Genomic DNA, 14,483 nt, shown 5'->3' with positions numbered 1-14,483 from the left:
TATGAATGTATATATGACATAACTGGAATATGTTTTATGCTACATATGCCATGTAACATATCTCTGCAAAGGTTATGATCTACTGAATATATTCATCCTATTTGTATGCATGTATCATTTTTGTACTTGAAGTTATGAATATTGGCTATGTGCTTGTTTGATTTTAAGTAGCCTTAGTAAGGCATTTGGTCAGCTTCTTAAGAAAGTAATTTGCAAGTTAAGTGCCCAATCAAGAAGCACTTAACAGACAAGGGAACCTTGGAAGATTCCAATCCACATAAGAAGTGTACCTGGTGGCGTTCAAGGTAGCATGTAAGTAATGGCTGCCACTTGTAAGGAACTGAGTCATGCATGGACATGTGACTTGCCCATGTGACTCCAAAACTCCATCTTGGAGCTGGATTCTGCATAGGAGAGAGGACAGGGTCTCCACCCACAAGAGAAGTCTATTTAAGCCTTTAGGAGACCCCGCCATTTTGCCTTCAGCTGGCTCAAGAGACAGCCTCTCCACCCCAAGGATACCTGAAAGAAACTGGAACAAAGGACAGTAACTACCGGGGTGTGAGTGATTGCTAGACCCAGACTAGAAGGAGGCTAGTTTGTAAAAGAGGCTTATTGGAACATCTCTGAGCGTGAGATTTTATCTGTATTCATCTTCTTACTGTATTAGGAGTAGACTTGTGTGTTTTATTTTATTTTGCTTAGTAATTCACTTTGTTCTGTCTGTTATTACTTGGAACCACTCATTCTACTTTTTGTATTTAATAAAATCACTTTTTAACTTATTAATTAACCCAGAGTATGTATTAATACCTGGGGGGGAGGGGTCAAACAGCTGTGCATCTCTCTCTAACGGTGTTATAGAGGGTGAACAATTTATGAGTTTATCCTGGATAAGCTTAATACAGGGTAAAACAGATTTATTTGGGGTTTGAACACCATTGGGAGCTGGGCATCTGAGTGCTGGAGACAGGAACACTTCTTAAGCTGTTTTCAGTTAAGCCTGTAGCTTTTGGGGGAAGTTGTTCAGACCTGGGTCTGTGTTTGTAGCAGGCTAGCGTGCCTGGCTCATCCCAGCACATCAGTTGTCAGTTCCCAAGGGGTTTTCTGTGATCTGACCTGTCACAATACGATCTTCATATTAGAATAGGATACTATAAGTTATATTTTTGGCTATCAGATAGAGACAGAGAAATACCAATTAGTCAACTGTGCATTCTTTAAATTTGCACTTTGCAAAATGCTAAGTCTACCCCAAATGTATGGTGTTACAAGGACCACACAGGCACAGCCAAACCTGGCCTAAGATTAGGACTCCCAAAACATTACTCTAAGACAGGGGTGGGCAAACTATGGCCTGCAGGGCTGCCCTGCCTGGCCCCCAAGCTCCTGGCCCAGGAGGCTCACCCCCAGCTCCTCCCCTGTTGTCACCCTCCCCTGCAGCCTGAGCTTGCTCGCTCCACCGCCAGTGCAATGCTCTGGGTGGCGGGGCTGTGAGCTCCTGGGGCAGCGCGCTACTGGGGCAGCGCAGCTGCAGAGCCCAGCCTGACCCAGTGCTTTGTGCTGTGTGGTGGTGGCGGCGGCGGCGGCGTGGCCCGGCTTCAGCCGAACGGCGCAGCTGTAGTGCCGCCAGCCACCGGTACTCCAGGCAGCACAGTAAGGGGGCAGGGAGCAGGGGGGTGGATGGTGGTTGGGGGTGGAACAGGGGGTTGAATGGGGGCAGGGATCCCAGGGGCAGTCAGGAAGGAGTGGGGTTGGATGGGGCAGCAGGGGGCAGTCAGGGGCAGAGGTTCCAGGGGCAGTCACAGGACAGGGAGAAGGGGTGGTTGGACGGGGAGGGGTCCCAGGGGGGGCGCATCAGGAATGAGAGCAGGGGGTGTGGATGGGGCAGGGGTCCCAGAGGGGCCATTAGGTAACAGGGGGGTTGGATGGGGCAGGAGTCCCAGGGAGGGGGGCAGATAGGAGGTGGGGGCCGGGCCAGGACCCCCTCCCCTAATCGGCCCTCCATACAATTTACGAAACCCAATGCGGCTCTCAGGCCAGAAAGTTTGCCTGCTCTTGCTCTAAGATTTTTTTTAAAAAACCCAATTCATTTCAGTTAGCATTCAAATAAATGAGCAGAGTCCAAAGACAGTATGGGTGAAATGCTGGCCCTACTGAAGCCAGCAGAAGGTCTGCCAAGGACTTCAGGATTTCACCCACATATTAGCTAAACTACAGCATTTTACAGTGATAGGCAAATGAGTAAATTAATAAGATGTGATCATGGAACAATAGAATCTCTAATGTTTTTTAATCTGTGTGTTTCAGATTTAGAATACAAATCCATAGTTCTGTACACTGAGAAAAAATGAGAGGTTACTCACCCTGTGCAGTAACTGGAGTTCTTCCAGATGTGTCTCCCCCACAGGCACTCCATTTCAGGTGTGTTTACACCCCATGCGCCTCTGAGCTGAGATATTTGGTAGTACCACCTGTTCGGCCCACACATTTGCCCTACACATCCTTGTGCCCTGGACTGAAGCTATAAAGGGCTTTACAGTCAAAATGCCCTCAGTTCCTTCTCAACCGCAAAGTCCTCAATGGAATCGCTGAAGCAAAAGGGGAAGGAGGCACGTAGCGGAACCCCCGTGGGGACACACATCTCAAAGAACTCCAGTTACTGCACAGGGTGAGTAACCTCTCCTTCTTCAGGGGGCTTCACTTCAGGTGACTACTGAGCAGTAGTCTCAGGTTGAGGATGGGGCTTCAGCGCCACATCCAAGACCGATAAGACTGCATTCCCAAAGGCAGCATCCAATCTTGAAGACTGGACTACAGCATAATGTCTGGAAAAGGAACATATTGGGTATATTGGGTATATACTGAAGTTCAAGTTGGAGCCTTGAAAATGTCCAGAATAGGAATACATTTGAGCAAGGCCATAGAGTTAGAGAGAGAGCTCATGGAATGGACCAAATCCCTAGAAGGAGGCTGAATGTCAGATGATCTGTAACATGATACAGCACAATCAGAAGTTTCCCAGTCAAGAGACTCTGGGTGAAAACTGAACCTTCAGACCTAACTGCAATGGACACAAACTGTCTGAGTGAATTCCTAAATTACCTGATTCCGCCCAGAAAAATGGCTAATGCCTTCCTAACATCCAACATTTGTAATGAAGCATCCTCCCTGGACTGACAAGGTTTTGGGGAAAAGATGGGAAGATGTACGAGTTGATTAATATGAAGCTCATATGACACCTTGATTAAAATTTAAGACGGGGACATAAGGAAACTTTGTTCTTGAAAAATACTATAAACAGAGGGCCCGCCATTGGAGCCCCTATTTCTCCAACCCTTCGGCCATCTTCGTAGAAGAATTAATAAGGGAAGAGGTAGCCACTGAATCAAAAGGGAAGATTAATAAGGCATTTAAGTACAGATTCAAATCCCAAATTAGAGTGGGTTCCTTAACTTGAGTGACAAGGTTCTGCAATCCTCTGAGAAACCTCTCAGTTGTGGGATGAGCGAAAACTGAAATCCTTCAACTGAAGAATGAGAGGCTGTTATAATTGCTAGGTGTACCCTGATAGAACTTGTACATAATTTTGTCTTTTTAAACTCTGTAAGGTAGTCCAAAATATTGAGAAGGATGAGTGAGCAGGTGGAAAATGTCTCTGAACACACCAAATGCTGAACCTCTTCAACTTGTGAAGTTAAGTATATCTCATGGAATCTTTTCTACTGTTCAATAATACCTGTTGTACCTCCTCAGAACATGAAGTCTCTATTCCCATGAACCATTGAGAAGCCAATCTTTGAGATGAAGGATCCTCGGGTTAGGGTGAAACAGCCGACTTGCTTCATGAGAGAGAAGAGGAGGAATGGACAGAGGAGCCGTTGCCTGACAAACAGTTAGGTGAATTAGGTCTGTCTGGGCCATGTCAGAACTATTACTATGATCTTGCCATTATCATGCTTGATTTTGTTTACCACCCTCAGAAGCACAGGTATCAGAGACAGCCTCTTGTCCACAGAACAAGAAAGGCATCTCCCAGTGAGAGATAGTCTAAGCACCCTTCCCGCCAAACAAAGTCATTTGCACTTCTTGTTGGCAATGATCTATATCTGGAACTCCTCAAGTCAAAGATTTGATTGAGTATCTGAGAGTCCAACTCTCACTTGTAGTCCTGAAACTCCCACACAGACCTTGTTTGGGTCTTTCCACCAACCGAGACAATCACAAACTTGACAAGGGACCAACACCAGCTTGCTCAGACTGTGTTTGGAGTATAAACAGTCCTGAGCCAGCCCTGGAAACATTGAAGGTGTAGCCTGGCACAAAGTGTCACAAAGGTACATCCTGCCATGTGTCTGAGCAGTTGAAGAAAATTTCTTATTGATGTCTGTGGGCTGATTTGAATCTTTGAGATTAAAGCTGTTAACATCAGGAACCTGACAGTGGGCAGGTAAGCCCTGACTGATATTGCATCTAAGGAGGCCCCTATAAACTCTACCCATTGCACCAGGGTCAAAATAGATTTCTTGATGTTGATCTGCAATCCTAGCTCACAGAACAGGGACCTTGCCATCCTTACAGCAGAAAGAACCTCACTGAAGATTGGTCCTTGAATACCCAGTCATCTAGACCCTTGATGTTCAGGACACCTATGTTGATGTTCAGGACACAGACATATAGTTATCCCCAGTTGTTCGAGGTAAGCTGCAACCCCTGCTAACATCTTCCAGAACACCCTGGGGGCAGAAAAGAGACCAAATGAGAGCACTCAATACTGATAGTGATCTTGATCATCAAAAAGCAAAGGAATCGCTTGTGAGATGGATGAATGGTGATATGAAAATAGGTGTCCTGAACATCAAGGGTCGACAACCAATACCCCAGTTACAATGATGGAATTATCACTGTGAGAGTCACCATCTTGAATTTTTGAGATTTCAAAAAGTTATTTAGGAGTCTTAGATTTAAAACCGGTCTCCATCCCCCGTTTTTTTCAGGACCAGGAAACAGTTGGATTAGAAGCCCCCTCCCCTCTGTGCTGAACTGGAACTTTTCTATCGCTCCTATATGCAGAAGGGAGTCAACTTCCTGATTTAGGAATGACTCGTGAGAGGGGTCCCTGATGAGCAACAGGGGATGAGGGGAGAGGACAGCAGGAAGGGAGCAAAAATGGATGGAGTACCCCAATCTTATAACTGATGGCCGGAGGAAGGTCTTGGTCTGGATCTGATACTGAATGGAGAGAATGTTCCACCATTAAGAGTCAGTGTCTCATCTTTCAATTCTTTACAGGCAGAGCTAGGAAAGCAGAGCAAACAGAGCACTTTTGAGGGACATAAGACTCCTCCAAGTAGCGGATGCACTGACCGGTAGAGCTTTTTGGCAAGAGAGGCACCGTTTGAAGCCTAGAGAGCCTGGCATACTCCAGAGCAACAGTGATCTGAGAAGGTTTCTCCCCTTCTCCTCAGGAGAAGGGGGGAAGGAATTGAGACTAACCCTTCAAAAAACAAGCTAGTTAGCTCATTAGGTATAGGTAAGTAGGATGGGTAATTAGTTTGTAGTTTTGAACAGAAAAAGCACACTAACAATCTGTCTCAGGACAAAGCAGCAGAGAAGGAACTCAGGGTGGTTTGACTGCACAGCCCTATGTAGTCTTAGTGCCGAGCAAGAGGATGTGTAGGGTGCACGCATGGGCCAAACGGGCTCTACAACAAAAAATCTCTGATCAAAGGTTCATGGACTATAAACACATCTGAAGTGGAGCACCTATGGGAACACTACTAGAACCATCAAATATTTGAAACCATCCCATACCTTGCAATAACTGAAAGCCTCTTCTCCTTTCCACATAAGAGAAAATCACTCTGCTGAGATCTCATCAAAGCAGCAAGGTTAATCTCCAGCAAAGCAATCGTATTTTCAAACATCGAAGTAAGCAAGCAGAAAACCTGCAGTGACAAGACCATGATGTAACATTCCCCTCACTTCAAATTAAGCTATAACTCTAGATAAACATTATTGACAGCAGAAAGTGGGGGATTATTCAATGCCATTCCGAAAACTGCTCATAAACCAGTAACTGATTTTATTCGGGTGGATCTAATCCATCTAACAAAGGGTTAAACAGTACTCAGGAGGGCAGCATTGTCTTCCTAAACATATGTTCAAACTGGTTAAGGAACTTAATTGCTTCACAAACTGGCCTGCATACCTGGGGTGAAGTGTGAACTCTAACTCCCTCTACAATCCTGATACCACAAAAGTAGCATGAAAAGGAAGTGTATCTAGGAGGAAATTCCTCAGGTCTTCAAGGAAGTCAATTTATATCAAGATCCTGGGCTGAAGGGATGAGTGAGCAGAAGTCATCTTTAAAACAAAAACGCTCTTGTTTTTAAGTAGGAATAAGGCCCTTGGCTCAGCTCACAGTCCTGTGGGCAACAAGCACTGCAGCAAATAGGCCATACCAGCAGGAAAAACTCACATGCCCTAAGTAACAGGTCATGCTTTCTTGATGTGGTGCACAAGCTGCCACACTATCAAATAACTTTCAGAGCTTTCTCAAAAGGATTGGGAGGAATCCTGCCCTGCAGCTTGCTTGGGAACAGGGCTGGCCTTACCATGAGGCGAACTGAGGCGGCCGCATCAGGTGTCAGACTGGGGGGTGGGGGGGACGGCGGCGCCACTAGGACCCAGAGTGTAGAAAATTGTGTCTGCTGCTGGTGCATATGTATTCTTTCTGCTCTAGATGCACAGATATGGTGGAGAGCTGTGCTGGAGGAAGGAGGGCACAAGAGACACAACAGGCAGGCAGGAGAAAAGGTGAGAGGGAATAACAGAAAGCAGCAGGAGCTGCAGGGAGAGAGAGGAGGAGCCTCTTATGTACCTCTCTAGCACCCCCAGGAGCCTGGCCTGATTAACACCAGCTTCTCAGTTTGCTTCCTGTTTCCTGCTGCTTCCCTGAACCCACTTGAGGAGAACAGGCAGTCAACTGAAGTAGCAGAAGCTAGCGAGGCCCTTAAAACACTGATGATATCGTCCCTCACTCAGGCCTTGCTACCAGCCTGCTTATTTGTCCCCTTCAACTGAGTGTTGAGAGCCACTATAGCTGGCACAGAACAGCAGTCATGAGTGAAAGACGAAAACACCCTTCTGGGGCAGCATTCAGAAAAAGAAAGAAAGCAAAGGAAGCTTTTCTATCTAAGCAGGAAGGAGCTTTCCTGAGATACATAGACACAGATGTTCACGGGGAGCCTTCCAGCCCCATTGAGGATGTGAATGGTGAGGAGATGCCTGATCTTCCAGTTAGTCAGAATGCAGGTGACCTGGCAGCTACTGCAACATTCATATCTCCATCTCAAATGGATGTAACCATGCAAATTCCTGAAGAAAAGTGTAGATCAGAGAAGAGCGTGGTGGAGGTGCAAGAAACAGCTGCTGCTGAGTTTAGTTCCTTAAGTCTAGATGATCCAGGACTGTGGACCCGCTTGAACAGTAACCTGAGGGACTTCCTTGTACTGCATGGGCCACAGCAAGTGAAAAACTTCATGTTCCCCAAAGACAATGAAAATAGAAGTTTCCATCCAACACATTACTGGTGTGAAATCCCCAATGGTGACAAAGTGGAGAGGCCATGGCTTATGTACTCAAAAACCCAGAATGCTGCATACTGTTTTTGTTGCAAACTGTTCCAGTCTAACGTTCCAGCCACATTGGGTTCTCCAGGAACAAATCACTGGAAAAATGTGGCTAGAAATCTGGCATGCCATGAGAAGACAGTAAATCACCAGAGAGCATTCCATAGGTGGAAAGAGCTTGATATGAGACTAAGGTTAAAGGCCACCATAGATGATCAGCATCAAAAGAAGATTGCATCAGAGTCTCTTTACTGGCAAAATGTTCTGAAAAGGCTCATTGCCATTGTGAGAATGCTTGCTACCCAAAACCTAGTACTGCGTGGCACTTCAGATCAGCTGTATGTGCCAAACAATGGAAACTTCCTTAAAATTGTGGAGCTGATGGCTGAATTTGATGCTGTACTCCAGGAGTATCTAAGAAGAGTCACCACCCAAGAAATGTACACACACCACTACTTTGGAAAAACAATCCAAAATGAGATCATACAGTTACGGGCAACAAAAGTCAAACAGAAGATTGTGGCAGATCTGAAGTCAGCAAGATATTACTCTGTTATTCTGGACTGCACACCTGACATCAGCCAGATGAAATAAATGACTTTAATGGTGCATTTTGTAACAACAACAGAACCTAGTGAAAATGTCCCTGCAATGGTGATTGTCAGAGAGTATTTTCTAGAATTTATTGACATTGATGATACTACAGGAGTTGGTATGACAAATGTGCTTCTTAAAAAGCTGGAAGATATGGGAATTGCGATAGCTGACGTGAGAGGTCAGGGCTACGATAATGGTGCCAACATGAGAGGAAAGAACAGAGGAGTGCAGACACGGATCCCAGAGTTAAACCCTTGAGCTTTTTTTGTCCCATGCAGTTCTCATTCATTGAACTTGGTGGTCAGTGATGCAGCATCTGCTTCTAGTGAAGCTGCTGAATTTTTTAATGTAATTCAAAGCATCTATGTATTTTTCTCTGCAACAACTCATCAATGGCAAATTTTGAAGCAACATCCGGGAACATCCTCTCTGACACTGAAACCACTGAGTGCCACATGATGGGAAAGTCGAGTGGAGGTGATAAAGCATATCAAACACCAAATTGGGAAGATAGATGATGCCATAATTGCCATTATAGAAGATAATGCTATGACAGGAACTGTTCGTGGGAGAACAGTGGCAGAGGGAAATGGAATCACCAGAAACATACATAACTTCAAATTTCTGTGTGGCTTAGTGTTGTGGCATGACATACTGTTTGAAATAAATGTTGTAAGCAAGAGATTCCAAGGTGTTGACCTTGATATATCTGGAGCAATGGAACAACTGGACAAAGCAAAGTCATACCTACAGTCTTACCGGTCAGATGAGGGATTTCAAAACGTTCTGCAGAGTGCACAGAAGAGGAACTTCACACTGAAGCTATTTTCCCACCCATGCAAGAATACAAGAGAGTCACCAAAGACGACATTTTGATTATGAGGCACAGGATAATCCCATAAGAGACCCCAAACAACAATTCAAAGTTGAATTCTTTAACCAGGTGCTAGATTGTGCAATACAGTCAGTTGAAGAATGTTTCATGCAGCTCAAGGAACACAGCAGTATATTTGGGATGTTGTATGATATTCCAAAACTCCTCACTATACCTGAAGAAGACCTACACCAGCAATGCAGGGCACTAGAGACAGTGTTGGCACATGATGACATGCGCAATATTGATGCGAGTGATTTAGGTGATGAACTGAAGGCCCTTTCAAGATACATTTCAGCAGGATCAACTCCAGAGACTGTTCTGGAATATATGTGCACAAATAAGATGACCACCCTCTTTCCAAATGCTTTTGTTGCTCTGCGCATACTTCTAACACTTCCTGTAACAGTTGCCAGTGGAGAACACAGCTTCTCCAAGCTGAAGCTAATAAAAACACATCTACACTCCACAATGACACAGGAGAGGCTGGTCGGCCTTGCAACCATCTCAATAGAGCATGAGCTGGCCCAGACTGTGGACCTTCAGAAAGCAGTTCAGATCTTTGCAACCAAGAAGGCACAGAAAGCACCACTTTGATTATTCAAACAGATAAAAATGCCAGTGTTTACTATGCAGACAAAAAAAGTTACATTTGCTGTTCAGGCATTTGAAAGTTAAGTGTTACTTAAAATGCCTTGTTCAAAAATTTTAAGTTGTTAGTTCTCCTTTACTGGGGTAGGTAGCAGAGCAGTACCATGGAGAGGAGTAGAATAGGCAGAATTGAGACCTTTCAAAGTTTTGGCTCAAGCGAGGGGGTATGGGGGCATCATTTGAGCTCCCCACCTCAGGTGCCAAAATGTTGTGGGCTGGCCCTGCTTAGGAAAGAGAGAGAAAGACTTCTTATATCTTCTTCCCCACCAGAGCACCTGCACCTGCCTCATTTGGTATGAACCTCATAACTGTCTGAGGTTCATACCAAAAACTACAAAAATCTAAATAGATTTTTGTTACTAATAATAGTATATATGTGGTGGGGATTTTAAAGTTACTCGTTGACTATACAGTAGAATCATCAACCACCTTCAGTAAAGAGTACTATACAATTCACAGCAAGGAAAACAAAAATTTATTCAGCATGCTTTCAACATTTTGATCACAAAACTTTAGAAAATAAAAGCAGAGAAGTTTAAAACTAATTGAACAGTATTTGCACTGTTCGCCTGAAAGTTACTGAATACTTAATAACTTGTTAAACAAACATAGTAATTGTGTGCTTACCTTCCCATTAACTGCCTTCCTCATTAATGCGCATGATCCAGCAAATTTAATGGTGAGGCCACTGTAATCTTTACCAGAAAAATTGTAAAATTGTATTGTCCCTTTTATAACAGGAAATTAAATCAGAAAATATTGGGTGCAAATCACTTCTGTACTAATTTTACACCAGTGTAACTCCATTGTCTTCAGTAAAGATACTCCCAGTTTACATCAGTAGAAGTGCAACATGAACAAAGCCCTTATGTCTAATAATCATAAATAAATTATAAAATTAGATGCAAATTCATTACTAATCATTACATAACAGTGTGCTAGTGCAACTGATCAGCACAACTAGGAAAAGAGACAGCATGTGAATTAACACCACATATTGATAAGGAGCCCTGGCAACCATTTTTATATACCAATACTTATATCATTCACATCAGATCAGAGGGAAAAAAATAAATACTTATGAATCATATCAAATTGTAAATATTTTGTGATCGTACCTTTATAATGTAAAACAGCTTCTAATTCAAAGTTTGCCAAGTTAATTATGAACAAACCAGTAGAGCTTCCTATCCACAAACATCTGGCATTTACAGCAGGAAAACTAATTGTAAATAGAAGAAAAAGAGTTATCTGTAGGTTTTCCTTTTTCTTACTTAAGATACACACAAACTGCTTTGTTCAAGCAATCTATTCCCCATTCCACCACCACAGAAACAAAGAAAAATTGCATCCCAAAAAAATGAAACTGGGCATTACAATGTTAAATGGAGATTTTTTTGAAAATACAAGTAAATTAGAAAAAGTTGACAGGCTTTGAGAAGAACAGAAATATTTATGATTTTCTGTAATGGCTCAAAATGTTTAGGTTCTGAAAGAGAGAAGCCAAACTAATCATAATACAGTACAAGCGAACAGAAAAGTTGAATGGGAAAAAGTATTTGTTTCTTTTATGGTGGTGAATCAACATTTACTACAATTTCTGAAATATAACAGTTACAGTGTGGTAATATTTTTGTATTTCTAAGATTTCTACTAATGTATTTTCATTTTGAAGACTTCCTCCTACTCCGATTACTATGACTGGCCCGTTTCTCATCTGGTGGAGTGACATCCTAAGAGTAGAAGCGGTCAGAAATTTTCCACTGGAAAATGTTGATTTGATGGAACTGAAATGTTCCAGGGAAACATGCCAGTTCCGTCAACATATTCAGTGGAAGCCAGATAGGCTGGCAAGCTGGCCTGCCCACTTGAGTAGGCAGGTTGGCAGAAAATTAGGATCCCCAGCTAGCCTGCGCCCCAGTTGCCTACCTAGTGGGCATGCTGCCTGGCTCCCCAGCTGCCCGGCACCCCAGCTGCCCACCTAGCAGGCAGGCTGCCCCAGAATTCTAGCTGTCTAGCTCCCTGTTTTTCTATATTATACCAACTATAACAGAAAATTATCAATTACTAAACAAAATACCAGTTAGACCCATTACAAGTGACCAGGTAGAATACCGGTTGAACAAACCAAGTACCAATTAAAAACAATTAGAATATCAATTACTAATTTGAATACCAAGTAGCCATTACAGCACTAATTACCAGTTAGCAATTTATATAAAAATATATAATATAATCATAAGCATTTATATTATGACATGTCAAAATACTCAAACATTTTGACTTTTATATTATAAACATATATAACTAAAGTCTAATTGACAGTCAAAACCAAATGATTTTGACAGTATTGAAATAAAATGTAGATAATGTCAAAACAAAATGTCATTTCAATTTATTTAAAACCAAATTAGGGGATTTCGTTCTGCAGGAAGTTTCAAAATGTCTGGGTTTTTTTTGTTGTTGTTCTGATTCTTAAAAATATATAGAGACATTTTGGAATTCCTCGCACAACAGGAATTTCAGTTTCTAAACAGGTTTACCTAATAGACATTTGTGAATGCTACTGTCAGACTAATAAGAGGTTAATAAAACAGCAGGCAACCACCAGTTTCTATTTCACACAGTTTTCTAGTACACAACCTATCTGATCTCCACTGATCCTGTGACCAATAGTCCTGGCATTACTCCCTAAATCAGATACTGTATCTAGTATCCTGTCATGATTTGTTCTTACCAAGCAACTATAAGGTGCTCTGCCAAATTTCCTGAATTCTTTTGCTTAATATTTAGGATATTTTCAATGTACATGTAACGTACATTTACAAATAATTCTTAAGTATTAATATTGCTGCACACACTTTAGTGAACCACAATAAATGCAAGACCCATTAAGGAGTACAGAAAGTTGTCATATTTGCATTGTAATAGCCAAATAAAATAGGGGCAAGAACTATACCCTATGGGGAAAATATTTTCCTGCAGAAAGTTCTCAAATATTTTGCAAACCCTTCTTAGTAAAATCCCAAACTTTTCCAGGTTCTCTCATTCTTCCAATAATATCGAAGCAATGCAGTCAAAATGCACATCTTTTTGGTGGATCTTTGTGGACCACTCTCTTCCTCACTAACATACATTTTTACACGTGAAATTGAAGATTTAATAGCAGTGTTTCTTCCAGACTGGGTGCTTTGTCAGATCTGCACTTATCCTTTTGCTTTTCAGAGTAAACCATAAGTTCCTTCAGCACCACTCATTAAGAATCTGATCCAGAGCCAACCAGCTTAGGGAATCTTTCCACTGACATCAATGGGTTTTCTATCAGACCCTAAAAGGAAGGCTGAGAAAAGATTGTACAGTTTTCCAATACTTCAATAATTAAAAGTCTAAGATGTAATCAGTGAAAATTTAGTAATAAAGTCAGGGGGAAAAAAATGATGTTCCAAGACCCAGTTCAAAATTATAGGAAAAAACAGAAGGCAACCATGAAAGAACTTGAAAGACTGAACGGTGTTCTAACACCAATTACTGAGACTACTTGTTCGGTAAAATACTACTCAACACGAATAAGGATGACTGAATCTGGCCTGTTATTATCTATTTTAAAAAAAAATTATCAGCATTTGCTCTCTGTTTATTCCCCTTCTTGTGCCACTACCAGAGTGTGTGGTAGAGGGGCGGTAAGAGCACCAAACTGGGTTTAAAATGGAATTTAAAATAAAGAATACAATTTCACCACTTGACAGTGCTAAACAAATGTAATTTTTTTTTTCAAATTATTGCATTTTGCAATAATTGCGAGGAACAATGTAAAATCTCTATATAAAAAGAATATATGCAAACACTATGCATATTTGTATATACCCTTAATTTTACCCACCTATAACGTGAACCCAGCAAAGATAATTTAACTAAAGATATCTTTGGACATAATCAGGATATGAGAAGAAGAGGAGAACTCGCATGAATTAAGGAAAATGCCAGCGTAACAAAGCTAGAACAAAACTAGAATGTCCACATGTGTGTTAAGGCAGTATCACTGGAAATTTTATAAAATGAAATCCACTACTCGATGGCAAGGGACCAGACTGATCTTTTGCAATTTCAGCCACTACTCTTATGGAAAGAGCTATAATTGAACTACGAGGCAATAATCCCAAAGAATGAGAAATGTGCTTAGGAAAAATATAAAAACTTGTTTATGACAAAGACTAACAATGTTCTGACGTCAAAATAAACAAACACCCGGATCAACATTTTTTAAAAATTTTATTCCATATAAAAATCAATAGATGTTTTAAGTACTGCTTATGAAATAAGGGCTCAAGAGTTGAAGTGAAGAAATGGAAAAGCACGAGACTAATGTTTGGTATGCAAATTGTCACCACAGATGTACAGTTTCTCTTTTTTAAAAACAGTCAGATCCTGTCTTAAGTATTAGAGCAGGAAAATATCATTTTATTTGTGGTTTTTGATGCTTCTGTCATGTTCTAGCTAGAAAATATGCTTTTACTGCTCAGTCCTTAGCATGTGTGGACTTCTACTTTAAAAAATGATTTTAAATTAGCAGCTATGTTATTCAGTTATAAAAAGTGAACACTGTACATATGGGACTTGATTTTGATCTCATACCAGTTTCATGCTGGTGAAACTCCATTACTTCAGTTGACAGACTCTTGATTTACAAAGATTTTGAGAGGAGAATTAGGCCCTCAATCTTTATAAGA

At 41.7% G+C, this 14,483-nt stretch overlaps 1 protein-coding gene across 14 annotated transcripts in view; it reads right to left on the bottom strand.

Moving 5' to 3' along the window:
* WDR27 (WD repeat domain 27) overlaps positions 1-14,483 on the bottom strand; it is a 197,687-nt gene that overhangs the window by 152,097 nt on the left and 31,107 nt on the right. For all 14 annotated transcript variants that reach the window (XR_005595768.1, XR_005595769.1, XR_005595770.1 and 11 more), the window contains 3 exons: positions 10,875-10,978; positions 10,384-10,451; positions 5,815-5,948 (listed from right to left, as the gene is read on the bottom strand). Coding sequence is in view for 11 of the 14 variants with exons in the window: in XM_039528789.1 (XP_039384723.1) it covers positions 5,815-5,948; positions 10,384-10,451; positions 10,875-10,978 (306 nt within the window). In the remaining 3 variants the exon portion in view is untranslated. The remainder of the gene's footprint in view (positions 1-5,814; positions 5,949-10,383; positions 10,452-10,874; positions 10,979-14,483) is intronic.

The sequence above is a fragment of the Mauremys reevesii genome, linkage group 3 (assembly GCF_016161935.1).
Source record: "Mauremys reevesii isolate NIE-2019 linkage group 3, ASM1616193v1, whole genome shotgun sequence".
Lineage (NCBI taxonomy): Eukaryota > Metazoa > Chordata > Testudines > Geoemydidae > Mauremys > Mauremys reevesii.
Note: the sequence above shows the minus strand (reverse complement) of the source record. Positions and strands in the feature narration are given on the sequence as shown.